At 52.0% G+C, this 16,578-nt stretch overlaps 1 protein-coding gene across 1 annotated transcript in view; it reads left to right on the top strand.

Annotated features, from left to right (window-relative positions):
- Window positions 1–1,368: 1,368 nt before the first annotated feature.
- ADAMTS17 (ADAM metallopeptidase with thrombospondin type 1 motif 17) overlaps window positions 1,369–16,578 on the top strand; it is a 187,330-nt gene continuing 172,120 nt past the window's right edge. The window contains exons 1-2 of the mRNA XM_044444944.1: window positions 1,369–1,577; window positions 13,140–13,308. Coding sequence (XP_044300879.1) covers window positions 1,425–1,577; window positions 13,140–13,308 — 322 coding nt within the window. The 5' untranslated portion in view covers window positions 1,369–1,424. The remainder of the gene's footprint in view (window positions 1,578–13,139; window positions 13,309–16,578) is intronic.

The following is a 16,578-nucleotide window of genomic DNA, read 5'->3' as shown; positions in this document are numbered from 1 at the left end:
ATAGTTGGGCTTGCCATAAGGCAGCCTGCTATGTTCCTTCCTAGGGGCCCCTGCACATGTGCAGAGTGCTTTCCTTCACTACTGAGAGTAACCACCATTGGCCCCCACACATCCCGGGTTGGAACAGAGAAACTTGCAAGGGGAATTGGCTTGCTCACATCTCCTTTAAGAAATCTCAGCAAGTCTGATCTGTAGCCCAACAGGAGCTGTTGAAATTCTGAGAAGGAGGCCTACTATATAAATCATAACAAGGGATCCATTTTTTTAAAAAGAAAAAAAAGATACTGGAGATGATTCTTGTCTTGGATTTGCATCCTCTGAGCAGAGAAGCCTGTCTTCTCAGGAGGTATCAATAGAGTGCTGCAGTTGGAGGAAATTCACTTTGCAATAGGTTCAGAGGCAGTGTTGTAAATGTTCCTGAGCTCCAGCACTGGAAATAAGCCCTGGGGCTTGGCTCAGCTTAAGACCTGACTATTAATTGAGAAGAGTTGTAAAGGAGGGGCTGTAGTGGTGTGGCCGAACGCGTGTTTGCATGCAGGAGTTCCCTGATGCCATCCCTGCCATCACCAATAGGACCGAAGAAGTCTTCCCGGAGCCCTGGAGAGCCAGCCAGGGCCAGGAAGGCTGGCTAGACGGCCCCGGAGTCTGGTTGATTTGTGCAATCACAGAGAGGCAAAGATGCCAGGGACTTACTTTGCCTGGTGTGCACGCTGGGCGGATCCGCACAAGTGCCCTTTCCAGCCCAGCTTGCTGCGTTGTGCAGCTCTCCTCCGGCCGTGGTGAACAGATCACGGGGGCCCTGGGACGGCTTGTGCACCAGGGCAATGGGCCGCTTTCACTGGACTTGCACAACATGGCCAGCTCTGCCAGAAAGGATAGCTGGGCAAACCGGATGCAAGCGTGCGGCAGGACAGATGCTTTATTCGTCCTCCGTGGCTGTGCAAACAGGCACCCTGGCGCAGCCGCTGGGACCTTCAGGCATGGTATTGCCAACACTGGCTGGCAGCCACAGCTCTGCAGGGTTTGGAGTCAAATTTCTCTCCTTGTTTTCTCGTGCTGATGCGAGAACCTAGTCAGTATAAAGCTGGTTCTTGTGTTTTTGCTGCTTGTGTAATTGGGGAGCTGGAATATCTGCAAGGGGCGCCCCAGTGCTGCTGACGGCTGCTGATCTGCCCCTTTCTTTTCTCTGTCTGGTCCCCCTTGCAGCCAGTGCAGAGCTGGCTGTGGTGATCCCGGAGCAGGTGCCCCTTGACCGGATGCATTTTCTGCAGGGCCGAGGGAGCAGCACCGCGGAAGGCCGGAGAGGACGCCGCTCTGTACTTCTGCAGGCAGAAGATGCCACCGCCGAGGCCCTGCTCATCCGCCTCCCCGCTGGCATTGGCCCCGATCCTGGCTCTGAGCTCTACTTGGTTTTGCACTGGAACATGTGGTTTTTGGCACCAGGTTTCTCCGTGGAGGAGATCGGCGAGGACCAGAGCAGCCATCAAGTGGATGTCAGTCGGCTCTGCTTTTACACGGGCTTCGTGCTGAACCGCAGCCTCGACTCCTTCGCTTCCCTCCATGTCTGCGGCGGGCTGGTACTTATCTACGTAGAGTTGCCTTTGCGGGCACCATGAGGCTGGGATGTGGGTGGGTCATGGGCAGGCACAAACTCAGAAGAGCATGGCCAGACAGGGCGAGGGGGAACAAGGACAGCATGCATTGGTGAATTTACAGGTTTATTACCTTTATGGCGCACCTTTTTTCCTCTTCCAAGGAACCCAAACCCAAGCAGAGAGCTCTCTTTGCTGTCCTGTGAGACGGGGGACGCTGGGAAGGAGTGACTGGCCCCAAATCGCCAAGCAAGCTTCCTGAGTGGCCAAATTCCTGTTCCGGGTTCTTCATTCCATTCTCCCTGCCATCCCCCTTCATACACTCACTTTGTGTGTCTCTCTCCCTCCAGCAGTCAGCTAGGCCTCATTGGGCTACAGTTTGCACTGCTAAACTCCTTAGAGCTTCCACAGATGCTCAGTTCCCACCAAGCCTGTTGATGGCCCTTCCTGAGAGCACTTTGACTCCGAAGGGAATCTGGTTGCTGATCTGGATGTAGGATTGCTGTGGCTCCACAGGAAGGCTGATGTAACTGGAGAGCAGCACTTGTGGAAGGGACCTCGGGGTGCTGGTCGACTGCAGGCTGAACATGAGTCAGCAGTGTGATGCGGTGGTCAAGAGGGCGAACGCCACCCTTGGTTGCATAGCCTGAAGTGTAGCTTCTAGATCAAGAGAGGTATTACTACCACTCTATACGACTCTGGTGAGCCAGCAACTGTAGTATTGCACTCAGTTTTGGGCCCCTCATTACAGAAAGGATATAGCCAGGTTGGAGTCAGTGCAGCGTAGGGCCACAAGGTTGGAGGCCGGTTTGCAGGGGATGCCGTATGAGGCAAGACTGAGGGAACTGGGTCTCTTCAGCCTGGAGAAGAGGCGACTCAGAGGGCATCTGTTGGCGACATACAGGTATGTTAGGGGATGTCACATGGAGATGGATAGAGACCTGTTCTCCCCTGCAGAGGAAGGCAGGACGCACTCCAATGGAGCCAAGCTCAGGGAGCCAAGGTTCAATTTGGATGCCAGGAAGCACTTCCTGACAGTCAGGACCCCGAGGGTGTGGAAAGGGCTTCCACGGGAGGTGGTTGAGGCCCCATTGGTGCGGGTGTTCAAAGATAGGCTGGACATGCACATGGTGGGCATGTCGTGAGCAGAGCCGGCTGGAGCTGGAGGTCACACTAGATGGCCCGGGAGGCCCCTTCTGACTCGCTCTGTTTCTATGTTTCTATGAATTCACCCTGCCTCCTGGGGACTCCTTAGCTGCTTCTCAGGGCAGGAGCAGAGAATTTAAGGGAAATGGAGATGTGGGCAGTTCTGGGGGTGGGGGTAGTATATACTGTGCCTCAGGCGAGCACCTGCTAATGGAGTCCCAGCCCTCTTTGTGATTGATGTCAGCAGCCGAGTCAAACACCACCAAAGGTTTCTTGGGGCTTAAAAGCAATCATGACACTTCCCTTTCTGAAATGCTGGCAGCCGCAAAGCATGTTTTGTTAATCTCATTCATGAATTGCTGAGCTCTTCAAGCTGCCTCTACCAGGCCAGCTGAAGAGCGAGTACTGGCGGACGGAGAGAAAGAGCTCTCATCTGCAAAAGCACAGCAGGAATTCATCTGCAGCGGCAACATTTCTAGCTTGAGACACGATGGCAGTGGAGCCCCGAATTAGTAATGCTCTGCTGGCAAGAACATTGAGAGGTGCTCAGCGAGCTAAGCTGAGTGCTTCCCGTAATAGTAATTTATAGTTTCACCCATTATTTTGTAAACATGGAATTCTTCTATTACTCATTAAGGGTTTGAGGCACTGTTGTCAAAGGGATCCGTTGGAGGTCACAAAAACTGGAGGAGCTTACAGACAAAATATCTAGGCAGGCAGCAGCCTATCAGGACAATTTCAGGCGGGCTACTTTCTTTGCCTTCCCCGCTGTGCTGCGAAATTGCTCTGGCCTGCCTTACAGAGGGGGTGTGAGGAATCCCATTTGGAGGTGGGGATCCTTGGCTCTCCCGGGAGTTGGTGCGCTTCCGGAGTCGGGCTGGGTGCACCCAGCATTCATGCAGGTGCCCGGCAGGAAGCGAATCCCGTGGCGGGTTGTGGTGGGCCAGCTCACAACTGCCCACACTCCTGCTGTGCAGGGGCAGTCCTGGCTTCACATGCGTGCTTTGTGTGTAAGATGCACATGAGAGTATTTCGATGCAAAGAGGGTATTTGCATGCTTTGCACAAGAGTATTTGCATGCACGAGAGTATTTGCATGCACGAGAGTATTTGCATGCACGAGAGCATTTCGATGCAACGAGGGGTTCCGCTGGGGCTGACCAGTGATCTCGGCTCAGCTCAGTGTCTAAGCTGGCACTGAAGGAGGCGCAAGTCTGCTGAGCACAGGAGAGCCGGATTCTGGGAGGGGTGCCACAGCCCTGGTCTGGCCAGCATGGAACTGAGTGGGGACCTTTAGAGGCTGAGGATGCAGCGGGTGGGTGCGCAGTGGGGGGAGGATGCTGCTTTTCAAGCTTCCTCAGCTTGTAAAACATAAAGGCCCCATTGCTTCGGGGAGCAAGGTTTTAGCTCGCTACTTGTGCTCATTTTCTTCTTGTGGGGCTTGTTTGCTTCTCCCAGAGAAGAGGACTAGGAAAATGCGATCCCCACTCATAGAATTATAGAAGGGTAGAGCTGGAAGGGGCCAAGAAGGCCTTGAGGTCCAACCCACTGATGTGGTAGGCCACCAATTTGCGCCCTCCCCCTCCTGGATCCTGAGGTGGTGTGGCTCACTTCCCCTTGTGTGGCGAGAGATCGGGCTTGAGCTGGCGTGGGTGGCTTTCGTGGTCAGTCAGAAGCACTGTTTCTCCTGCCTTTGCTTCTGGGGGCCAGCATGGCCCGGTGCCCCCAAAGGGCACTGTGCAAGACACCCACTGCCGCTGGCCTAGCCTTGCCCATCCCGCCCCACGGCAGTCTCAGCAAGAGAAGCATCAGCGCTTGAGTGACAGGGCAGAGTTGGAGGGGTGCGATCGGCAATCCGCAGGCCTGATGCCGTAACGCTTAGCCGGTTGTAGAGCCAGCAGGAGGAGGAGCTCTGGCAATGATGAGCAAAGTTTTGGGAAAGTGGTTCTGGAGACATTTCTCTCCTCTGCCACGATCCTAGAGCCCCAGTGGGATCATCCAAAGATCATGCAGCCCAGATAAAAGTGGGGGGGGGGGAGATCCACACAGCATATACTGGAACAGTGGCATTTGCTGCCACCAGGGGTAGTCACAGCCACCAATTTGGGTAGCCCAATTTGGGTAGACAGTGGCCACTAGTCCTGATGGCTGTTTGGTACCGTCACTATTGCAGGGTGTGCGCCAATGCACACCCATTGTGAGGAACACATGGTAGGGTGGTGTTGCACTCACGTGCCCCTCGCAGCCTTCCCGCAGCAAGCTGGATGGACCCTTGGCCGGATCCAGCAAGGTGCTCTGCGCACTGAAGTGGTGCAAGTCCCCACGGCCTTTGAGCACTGCAGCAGTGCCCCGCATCCATGCAGGAGACCCCAGCCCTTTCCAGTGGCGTTCCTGATGGCCATATGAACTGGGTCTCCTTCCCAAGCTTCTCTTTCTGGGAACTGGGGTGGGGGTGGGGGGGACACTGCTCAGTGGCAGAGCAGCAGCCTCGCTCTCAGAAGGCCCTGGGCCCGATCCCTGGCATCCCAGGCAGGGCTGAGGAAGGGTTCCTGCCTGAAACCCCGGAAGGCCCTGCTGCCAGGCTGTGTCGCCAGTTCTGGGCTGCATGAACCGATGGTCTGACAGCTTCTGATGTTCTTAAGGAAGGCGCCAGTGTAGTTGCTGAGACTGTTGTGGCTCGTTCCCTCAACCAGTGCGCAGGCTCCAGCAGCGCTCTTCCGCACTTGTCTGGTCAGAATTCTTACTGGATCCTTTGGTGCATACTTCTAGGGATGGGGGCGCAGTCTGCCCCAACTGGTACCATTCTGGTATCTTGACTGTTAACTTCCACCAGCCCCTGACAGAGAGTCAGTGCTCAGAAATGATAGGGATTATAGTCCAAAACTTCTGGGTGGCAACAGGTCAGTTGGAAGAAGCTGGCTGGGAGTCAAAGGCCAAGGGAAGCCCACTGGGAGTGGAGCAGGCGGGAGAGGGACACAGCTAGGAAGACAGGATCCCAGCCAGGGGCGTAGCCTAGATGGGTTCACTATGCAAGGCAATGCAGGCCGCCTTCCTCATCCAGGAGCACGGAGCTGGAGAGACCTGGGCAATGGGGTGGGCTTGCAGGGAGTGGAATGGGTGCAAGCACGGCCCTGCGGCCTACGGGGACCATTCCAAATGGATGGTGGCCCGCGCCCACTGTAATCTGAATACGAGGGGCATCAGATGGGGGAAGTGTCGAGCAATGGTGTGCATGTGCCACTTTGAGAATTTAGAGCAGAGCTGCGCTGCCTCAGGAAATGCTTCTCCCAAGGCTTTGTTCATGGCAGCAGGCGTGCAGGCTGCAGCAGGCTGTTGTTTTCCCTCCTTTGCTGCCCTTAGACCTGCCTTGAGGCCCGTCCCACCCCCCACCGGAATGGTTCTCCAGGGGTTCTCTAAAATGGAGTTCGGCCCTGGGCTGAAAGCAGCCCAGCGTTCCTGGTTCAGAGCTGAGGTTTGGCCAACAATCCATGGGTGACAGTGGTGCTAACTCTGAGTAATTTAGCCCCTAAACAACCCAGAGTTCTTGGGTCTGGATATTGCAATGTGGGGTTGAAAGTGGAAGCCAGGAGGATGGGGCAGCGGTGCACCCATCTGGCCTCACTTGGCCATGGCAAGAGCTGGCTGAAGCAATCCAGGAATCGCTGGGCCCTGGAGTTTCCCTTTGATGGCAGGGAATGCCCATGATCCTCTGGGACAGGGGTGGGCACCCTCTTTTGACATGGGGCTGCGCTGCTCCCTTGACCAAGCAGGCAGGCAGATGACTTCAAGGGGGCTGTACCCCCCTCTGAAGCCCCTCCCACTTCCTGACATCCTCTGGCCCCACCCACCCCTCCCCTCCACTGCCCGGGGAGAGGCGTAGACCTCTGCGGGCTGGAGATGACATGCCCCTGCACTGGAGGCTCGGGCAGGGCTTCCACAGCCCGGCTTCCTGGGCTCACATGCCGTAGCCACGCTGTCCGCCTGCAAAGCACATGCCCTCCTTCCCGTGCCTCCACTCACTTTCCCTTCCAGGAAGTTGGCATCTCCCAGTTCCCGCAGGGGCACTGGGGCTACCGGTGGCTCTCGGACTTGGGACCTGCACCGCTGGGATCGCTTGGCCGCCTTCTGCCTCCTCAGAGTCAGTGCAACTGAACGCACATCCATCTGAGAGAATGAAACCTTGGCTGTCTGCGAGCAGCGGTGGCATCCGTGACATCTGTGGGCCACGGAGAAGCAAAAAGCCGTGGACTATCGCCACAACCACCTGGTGCATGGGCTCTCTCATATCACGGCTCTTTGCAGCCTTCCTATCGTATCGCTGTTGGCAGGCAACAGATTGTGGGAAGGCCGGCATACCCTGCAAAAACTGGGCCAGACATGAGAGGGAAGAGCCCAGAACATGATCCTCTAACTATGCCCAGCTGCAGATGCTGGGGAAGAACAACCCAGATGTTCAACGGGGAACATGCTGCCTTAATAATACGACAGTTGGGGAACAGGAAAGCATTGAAGTTCATTTCAGCAACCATGGTATCAACTAAAGCTTCCCTCAGGTAGTTCCCCCACACGCTGGACCTGTTGTTTGCTTAGAATGGTGGCGGTGGGGGAGAGCCAGTCTTTTTCATTTAATTTTTAAATGGCTGCATTATGCATTACCAAAACTGTCTGTGCAGTGAACAAACGTTTATAAATGCAATAAATTGCAAATGAAGGATGACAAACCTGTATTTTAGAAATTAAGCAGTTAACTAAAAGCAGCCCATATTGCTAGGCTGGCTAAAGAAAGCAGCTGACAGCACCCGACCTGCCCGCCTCCACACGCCTCGTGTGCTAGTTGGAGCTGCTAAATGCTTGGCAAAGTCGCAACTTGGCGCCGGAACGGTAGCAAGGGTGGTGCCAAGGGGATTGGGCGAGGAGCTAATTCCGTAATTTGAGGGCTACCACAAAAAAGACATCCTTCGCATTGCCACCAGCGGAGCCTCCCTGGGAGGTGGGAGCCAGAGGAAGGCCTCAAATGTCGACTGTAGCATCAGGGTGTGTGGTGGTCCGGGGGGGGGGGCTTTCCACAGGTGTTGGGGTCTCAAGCCACGCAGATCTTTGCTGGTTGAAGCCAGCACCCGTTGTTCCGTGTGAATGCACGTTTGCAGCACTGAAACTCTCCTTTGCCAGTGGTTTTTTGTGGGGGGAGGTGTGGGATTATTTTAGAAGTAATCATCTATTCTACTACTACCCTTATTTTAAATGGACCTATTTTGCTTCAATGGCTCAGTATGCAGAGATGCAATTGGCTACTAACTGACTGTGTAGCACTGTGATGTCATCCAGTTCACTGTGTAGTCTCCCCTCTCCCCTCCCCACCTTGTGACTAAGAAATGATGCAATATTTAGAAGGAGAAAGCAGCCACCAACTGATGGAGAAAAAGTAATGCAATGAAGTGTTTGGTGTTTGTATGGGGAAATTTGACTTGGCTCACGACCAATTTGGGTCGTGACCAGAGTCGTGGAACGGATTAAGTTTGTGAGCTGAGGTACCACTGTACATGCACACGTGGTTGAACCCATCTCACAGCAGCTGCTGTCCCCTTGAAAATTATCTCCTTCAGGACAACTAAGTGGAGAAAAAAATCTTCCGCTGCACCAATGGATACCTAGGACTCGAGGGAAAACTTTTGCTCCAGGCTTGCTGGCCCAGACCTGGCCATGCTACCGGGGAGCATTCCGAACAAAGTTTTGGACCACACAATGGACCACACACAAATCAGAAAAACTGAGGCTTTTTTGGTAAATATATGGGTAGAGATATATGAACTTGGATTTTGTGGTTTTTCAGGTGCCTTTCCTTGTGTGGTTTGCTCATTGACAGAACTAGATCTTGCGCAAATACACTGACACGAATTCAGAGTTCTAAAAGCTTTAGTCTGTGGAAGGTAATGCACAATTTTGTTGGTGCTTTTTAGTATATCTGTGATTAATTTGTTTAAATTTTGAAAAGTTAAAAAAAACAACAGTTGACAAGTCCATGCCATGTGGGAAAAGCTGCCCTGCAGGCCAGATTCCTAGAAATCCATTGTGGATTTCTCCCACATGAAGGTATCACCAGAGCGGGGTGTGGAGCAATGTTTCTAGTCTGGCATTCACCCTGATATGCCAGCAGTCAAATTGCAACACATGTTCTTGTCTGGAGGAAGTGTTCACTTGTGTAGGCCCTCCACCTATGATAGGAGGAGGTACAGCATGGATCATGGTTTGCCACCAGGAAGATCTTAGGGCAGTGTTGAACAGGCCCGGGCAATGGAATATGGGTGTGTGTCCTTCCGGACAGCCTTTTGCAGAAGAGTTAAGCGATGCAGTAGTACCATCCACTGACAGTTTTGAGAAACACACCCACCCAATGAACTGCAGTGCAGCTTGGAACAGTTCGATGAACTCTAATTCCTGGCAAAGGAGCACACAGAGGCTTCTCATCCCGCACAGCAGCCCTGGTCTATGGTTTGTTTCTCTCTTGATTTTGCATTCCCAGCTGAGAAGCAGAAACCGGAGACATCCTGAGACCGCAGCAGGCTATACAGTGGTACCTTGGCTCACGAACTTAATCTGTTCCACGACTCTGGTCGTGATCTGAATTGGTTGCAAGCCAAGTCAAATTTCCCCGTAAGGTTCAATGTAAATAAGGTTAATCCGTTCTGTAAATTTTTTTTTTTAATCACAAAATTTTGAAACAAAGTAACGAAGTACATTACAGTAGAGAACTAACCTAGGAGGTCGGGAGGTTATTGTTTGGAGGGAAAGTCCAAACGATAATCGTGCGATAGCGATTATGTTAGGGGGATGGGAAGATGGCTGTGATCGCAGTCATGCTCGTGCAGGGAAGACGGCTGTGATTGGGATCATGTTCGTGCGGCAACATGGCTGCCGTCATGGTTGTCACCCATCACAGAGCTCGTGATCTGAGGCAAAATTTTTCTGAAATTTCTGTTTGCGACCCGATTTGGTCATGAACGGAGGTGTTTGTGAGCCAAGGTACCGCTGTATTTGGGTGGCTTGTTCAGGTCTGTCCCACAGGCTACAGGACTGGACTCTTCTTAAAATACCTCATTCCAGGACTCTGTACCATTCCCCATAACACCTTCCCGTGTTGCCGATTGTGAGGAATCTACAGTCTCCTCGCAGATGCAAAGCCACAGGCATTCCCCCGGGGCTCCTTTTCAATTTGGTGCCAGCTCAAATGAGAGGAGGACAAAACTCGAAACTCGCTCCCCTCCTGTCCTGACATATATTTGACCCCACAAACAGTGGCCGATGCTGTTTCAGCAGCATCCTTGTTACTAGAATGATGACCCTCCCGCTAAAGAAGTGAAGCCTGTTTCCTAACGCAAAAGGAGCAGTGGGTCACGCTCCACCTCAGAAGCTGCAAAAACAGAAAAGTCTGCACGTGAGAGAAGAGGTGGGGCTTTGTTTTACTTTGGCCTTGCCAAAGTATTTCTGCTCCATGGAGAAATGGCACGGACCATCTCCGTATCGATGGTAGGGTCCGGGATTTCTAAAATGTCCCAACAATCCAGGCACTCTGGAGGTCATTTGCTTTTTTCATATGATTATTAATTCCATGTCTGCCTTGCTTATTTATTCCAGTAGCTCAGACTGGCTTCCAGGTCTGGGGAGGTGTTTATACTGCTCTACATGACTCTGGTGTACCCACAACTGGAGTCCTGTGTTCACTTCTGGGCTCCACATTATAGGGGAGACATAGCTAGGTTAGAATCGGTTCAGTGCAGGGTCACAAGAAAGGTGGCCGGGTTGTGGGGGATGGCATATGAGCAGAGATTGAGGGAACTCGGTCTTTTCAGCCTGGAGAAGAGAAGACTCTGAGGGGATCTTTTAGCGACTTATAGGTACATGAGGGGAGGTCATGTGGAGGGGGGCCATGGCCAGTTCTTCCCTGCAGTGGAGGGCAGGATGCATTCCAATGGGGCAAAGCTCAAGGAACCAGGCTTCAGGTTGGAGATAGGACCCCTAGGAAATGGAATGGGCTTCCAATGGAGGTGATGGAGGCCCCATCAGGGAGGGTGTTCAAGGAAGGTTTGGACAACCACATGCTGGGGGTTTCATGACCAGAGCTGGCTGGAGCCGGGGGTCAGACTAGATGACCAGGTAGACCCCTTCCAACTTGCTTTATTTCTGTGTTTCTGTGTATGTGGCTCTTCCATACATTTTAACCTCACAAGGACCCTGTGAGGTGGGCTAGACAGAGAGAGAGGAGAGAATACTGGTTGCACAATGGTGCTCAGTAAGTTTCATGGTTGAGTAGGGATTTGAACCTGGGCCTTTCTGTATGTAATCAAGCATTCCAACCCGATTGGCTCCTTACCCAGAAAGGGGGTTGGGGAATGCTTCTAATCAGCTGATCAGTAGAAACCAATCAGCCACTCCGTCCACCTAGAGAGACTTTTGCTTCAGCTCCTCAGTCCAAGAGGCTTCCCCTGCCTTGATGTCATCCAGATGTTTTAGACAACAGCTCGGAGGATTCCTGGCCGTTGACTCTGAGGGCTGGGGCTGATGGGAGCTGGAGTCCAAAGCATCTAGAGATGCTCAGGAAGTTCTCTCCAGTGCCTTGTGGAGTGGATTCTCCTCCTTACTCCCCTGTCCTTGCCAGGCGCTCGCTCATCCTCTGCTGCCCTGCCTTGGTGAGCTCACAGCACTGCTCACCGGATGGGTGGCAGCAGCGGCTGCATAGGATGCGCCTCCCCCAGCCCAGTTTTGTTCGACAGACTTCAGGGTGCGCCTGTCGCTCCGCTTGCAGAAGACGCTGTGTGCAGCATCGGGAGGCTGCCCGAGTCAGGCTGCTCCTGCTCAGTCTTGGCTCCCCGCAGCAAAAGCCTGATCATGCCGGCCTACCTTCCAGTGTCGTCATAAGGTCCATGGGAAAAGGCAGTGTGTGCGGTGCTTTAGAACATGCAAGGCAGGCCAGTGAGGGCATTTGCTGGGCCGTGGCAGGTTTGGTCTTTGGCAACTTCCAGCAGGGAGCTGGGGCCTAAATCAGATCCGTGCTACCAGGGCACCAAGCCATGCAAAGTGAGAGGGCAGAGGGGCCACGTAGGTTTACGAAGAGCGTTCTCAGCAGTTTCCTCCTGAAAATGCTACTTAAAGAGAAACAAGCAATTAGTGTATCATCTTCTGTATGGCTCCATTAGGTCACACTTTGGGTGTAAGTGAAAACGAAGACTGGCATGTTGCATGTGTGAGGCCCTGTGTAATTTATAACACATATGTAATACAGACTGTAAATCACGGTATGCAGCCAGCTGTTCCACATCTCAGAGTTCATATGTACGTGCAGAGAACTTATTTGGGTGGCTGCCTGGCTGGTATAGAACTTGCTTTATTAAAGAAAAGCCTGTCTTGAAATTTCTGGCTTTGCTCTCTGTCTCTACCCCTCTGCTGGGTTTGCATAGCGTTCTGTAGAGAAAGGCAGGAAAAGGGGAACGCACCCTGTCTGAAACTTTGAAACATGCTTAAGCATGCACTGAAAGTCCATGAAAACTTTGCGAAAGTTCCTCCTTGGGACGTAGAGGTTCGAGCAGGGCCAGCACCAAGAAGCGGCACGGTCGGGCACCTGTTGCAGGCTCACGGATTGGCAGGGGCCACTGATGAGAAGCCCTGGAGCTGCCCCTCCTCCTCCTCCCACTGCTACCTGCTTGCGAACCTGCCTTTTGCTCTGGCCCTGGCAATGGCGGTGGCTGTGAGGGAGTGCAGGAGCTGTCATGCCAGGCAAGCAGGTGGTCCCCACAAAGAGGAAGGGGAGGAGGAACTGGAGTGAGTGATGCCTGTGGTGGCGTGAGAGTAGGCTTAGGAAAGGAGCCCTCTGCTTGTGCCTTGCCCAGAAAACTGGAGGTGACACTATGACTGCTCAAGTGTGTGCCCTCTGCCTATTCTAGATGACGACTCTCATCATCCCCGAACAAACCCCAGATGGCTGAGGCTAACAACACTATAGGGCAGGGCACCAGGAGGAGGTTTCTTTGGTTTGCTGCATCTATAGTCTGTCTTGCCCTCCATGGACCATGAGCTGGCTTGCATGGTGCGCCCTCCCTCCAGTTTATCCTTGCAACAGCCCTGTGAGGTAGGCTAGACTGAGAGGCAGTGGCTGCCCCAAAGTCCATCCCATGGTCAAAAGCAGGGACTCACACGCAGGTCTTCCCAGTCCCAGCTGAACATACAAGCCACTGCACCATCTCCTATGTTTGGGTTAGTCCAGCGAGAACAGAGCCAACAGGGTGAGATCATGCCTTGGGTCTAACTGGTGGCTTGGCTGGCACTGGCCTCCTGATTGCTGGAAGGCTGGAATTCTGGGGACAGATGCATCCAGAATGATTCTAAGGATGTTTTCTTTTGTGATGGGCAGGTTGGATATATCCAGATTGGATCGGAACAGGTGCAAATCCAGCCAGTGAATATGTCTGAACAGTCATTTGATGGGAAGGAGCATGTCATCCAGCACAAGCGGTCCACCCGATCAACCCATCCTGCCACGTCCGGGGAGCTCCCAGTTGAGCGCTGCAGAGTGGTGGCAGGTGCGTACATGGAGACTGGGCGGAGGGGCAGCCGCCTCCTTGGGGCAGCAGTGGAGGCAGCGACTGGGCCTGGCTCTGGGGATGATGGTGCTATAGGCGGAGTACTTGCTTACAGTATTTTTGTCATGCTCTTCCGCCTCTTCAGAGAGGCTTACAGAGGTAAGCGAGGCCTTGATTATGACAATGGAAAGGCATGACACAGAAGGAAAGACTGGGAGGCAGGAAGGAAAGGCAAGACTCAGGTACCAGATCTTAGCAGAAAGTTTGTGTGTGTGTGTTAATTTTTAGCAGGACAGGGTGAAAACAAGCTTTCTGGGGGAGGTTATGCTCCTCCTTTGTTGGCACCTGCAGAAAAACAGGGATGCAAATATTTCAGTCTAGCTGCACTTAAGGATGTTATTTCTCCAGAAATCATGCTGGAAATCCAAGGATGGTGAAGAAACATTCTCCATCAAATTTTCCAAACATAGTGCCTGCCAGATATTTTGGGCTTCAGCTTCCAACAGCCTAGCTTGTATGGCCAAGTGGTCCAGGATGCTGGGAGTTGAAGACCAAAATTGTTGGAGGCCAACACTTTGGGTGAAGGCTTTTCTACACTGTGAGTAAACATCATCAGGGTCTAAGTGTAGAACTGCTAAAGGACAACCCACTGAAGGGGTTAAAAGGAAAATAAGATGAAACGTCTCTGGATCTGGGCTGCTCTGGGGTCTGCCTGGTTACCAGAGCCAGAGTGCCCACCTCAGTGTCTGCAGGATCGGTCCCAGGCCCTCTGGAGCTCTGATGAGTGCTGGCTGGGAGTCCCGAGGAAGAGTGAGCTCTTCTCTCCAGAACTGGCCTCAGCACCACGAGTCCCCCTGGTGGCTGCAGTGCCTGCCCCAGAGCCTGCCCCCTGCCTCACCTCAGCAGCTCAGGTCTTCCTGTCGCGTAGTGCCTACTTCCTGCCTGGTCCCTGCCATGCATCCTGCCTCAGGATAGTTGTGCCCCGCTCTCAGAATTGCGTTTCCCCCCTTTGCTTCAGGAAAGGTGTGAGGCTGTGGCTTCTCGGAGAATTGTAGGAAGCTTTTCACCCAGGCATGCCCAGGCACGCTCCAGCACGCAGAGGCTGGGAAGCATCCAGAGCAGGAGGAATGGCAGAGGACAGCTGCACCTCTGCCCACCTCTTGCTCTGCATTTTAGCCAAATGGCCATGTTTGGAGATCTTGTGCTTTGGACAGGGAGGGAAGAGACTGGAATGCAGCCAGGACACCTCACATCCTGCTGGCCTGAGTCTCCTCACCTTCCCACCCCTGGAATTCCCCCTTGAGCCCTTCTCCAAGATCAGTTTCCCAACCTTGGAGAGGCAGCGATGTGGTTCTTTCCATGCCTGTTGCCAGCCTCAGATCTGGGAATCCAAGGTACACCTCGACCCCCACGGCCTCCTCCATGCTGTCAAAGAGCGCAGGATAGCTTGCTTTGTCTGCTGATGATCTAGTAGACTTCTGCCTCCTTTGGATTAGTTGTTTTTTATGTGCAGAAGCAGCATGGAAAGAATGGCTGTGACATGTAACAGAGATTATTCCTTGGATCAAGTGATCTTTTTGAGAGGTCTTATGAGAATCAAAGGTCTCATCAGAGTGGCACGCATCAGTGAAAGGGGAAGAAAGAAGCTGGCCAGGATTCTCTAAGAGACCCTTACTCCCAGGGTTTTAAAAAAGCTTAAAATGGCCAAATTTCATGCAGACATAAGCTAGCCAATCCAGAATGGTGGCTGAAACAATAGACGTGCTTTAAGTTCTGTCAAATGGGTGCTTGTGTGGAGATGCTTCTGGAATTTTGACTTCCCTTTGAAGGAATAGAATTGCAAGGAAAGCCAAAAGCATTCTGGTAAGACTGGTAAAACTTCTTTGGGCAGTTTTGCATGGATTTCATCAGGACAGTTATCTGAAAATATTTACACAGCAAGTGTGATTCAAGCAGTCCTCAGTATCAGGATGCTACATTTAAATTAGGAGATGGAATAGAAAGGAAGGCCCTCCAGGTGCATGGAATTATGTGAATATTTTCTTAAAGGGAATTCCTAGGCACAATCAACACAACTTTTTGGCCTGCTAGTCTGCAGTTCACAGCATTAAGGCATGTTTTGTGGGTGTATATCGGGGCAGAGAGAACTGCAACTTGACTGCCTATTTGTGGACATCAGATATCAGAAATGCTCAAACAATTGCAATTTTTTAATTTACCAAGAAGTACTTTTTAGTATAGCACTTCTATCCTGCCAGTTTTCCTGTTGTGGGGGACATAACTTGATTTATTTTTTCAGAAATACAGTGATCAGTCATAAACCTTTTGCAGTTTATGGGGCAAATTTGCTAAATTAAGTTAAATGTTTTGTGTTTCTCAGGTTTTTGTCACTGAAGCCAATGACAAAAAAGTGAAGCACACTTCTCTAAAGTGTGTGATTGTGATTTTTCTCTCCCTGGGAAGTGTGTTGTTAATTTCTTAACTAGTTTTCCAAAGGTCTCAGGTGATACTTTAAACTCCCATTTTAGCTAGAAAGGATTTGAGAGAAGAGGACCGCTCAAGAACACAAAACAAGGCAGATCAACTTCTGCAGAAAAATGATTGCTTAATGCTTTTGATACCAAGCTCATGAAGTACTCGAACTGCCTAAAATTTGGCTTGACTCAACTGCATTCTTCATTTAAGAATGAAATGTGCCTAGTCATACTGCAGAGAGAGAGAGAGAGGAATCTATTGCGATGAAGCAATCTCCTTTTTGAAGATGGATACAACACACCCATTTTTCCTACATAAGCAACTGGTTGTCTGTCTCAGGGAGCCTTGCTCTTTGGAAATTTGCCATAGGTTGCTCTTTGGAACTGGCTTCTTTGCAAATATATTCCTGGGGAGGGCAAACAAGCAATGTTTGAGATTGCTAGCATGCCTCATACCCAGTCCCTGGTCATGTTTGCCATTGCTGCTCACTTTGTGCACATGGGAAGACTGTACAAACCAAGCAGTACTCCGATAGGAAAGTGTGTATCTCAAGACTATCGTTGAAATGTGCACAGACTGAACTGGGAAGGTTGCACAAACCAAGTATGAGCACCTGTCCAGCAATTTGCAAGCATTAACAGGAATCGGGGTGGATTTTGCTTCCCTGTCATGCTTACGGAGTTTATGCTTTAGAGGCACTCGGTTTAGCATTACGGAGCTCGGAATGTGAGGATGCCCCCTAAAGTCCTGTGACTTGGGTGGTTCCAAAGGCCTGCAGGTTGTTCCATATGAGTT

Source organism: Varanus komodoensis, unplaced genomic scaffold (assembly GCF_004798865.1).
Source record: "Varanus komodoensis strain SLA01 unplaced genomic scaffold, ASM479886v1 scaffold46_3, whole genome shotgun sequence".
In the NCBI taxonomy this organism is placed as follows: domain Eukaryota; kingdom Metazoa; phylum Chordata; class Lepidosauria; order Squamata; family Varanidae; genus Varanus; species Varanus komodoensis.
This window is presented reverse-complemented; position numbering and strand designations above follow the sequence as displayed.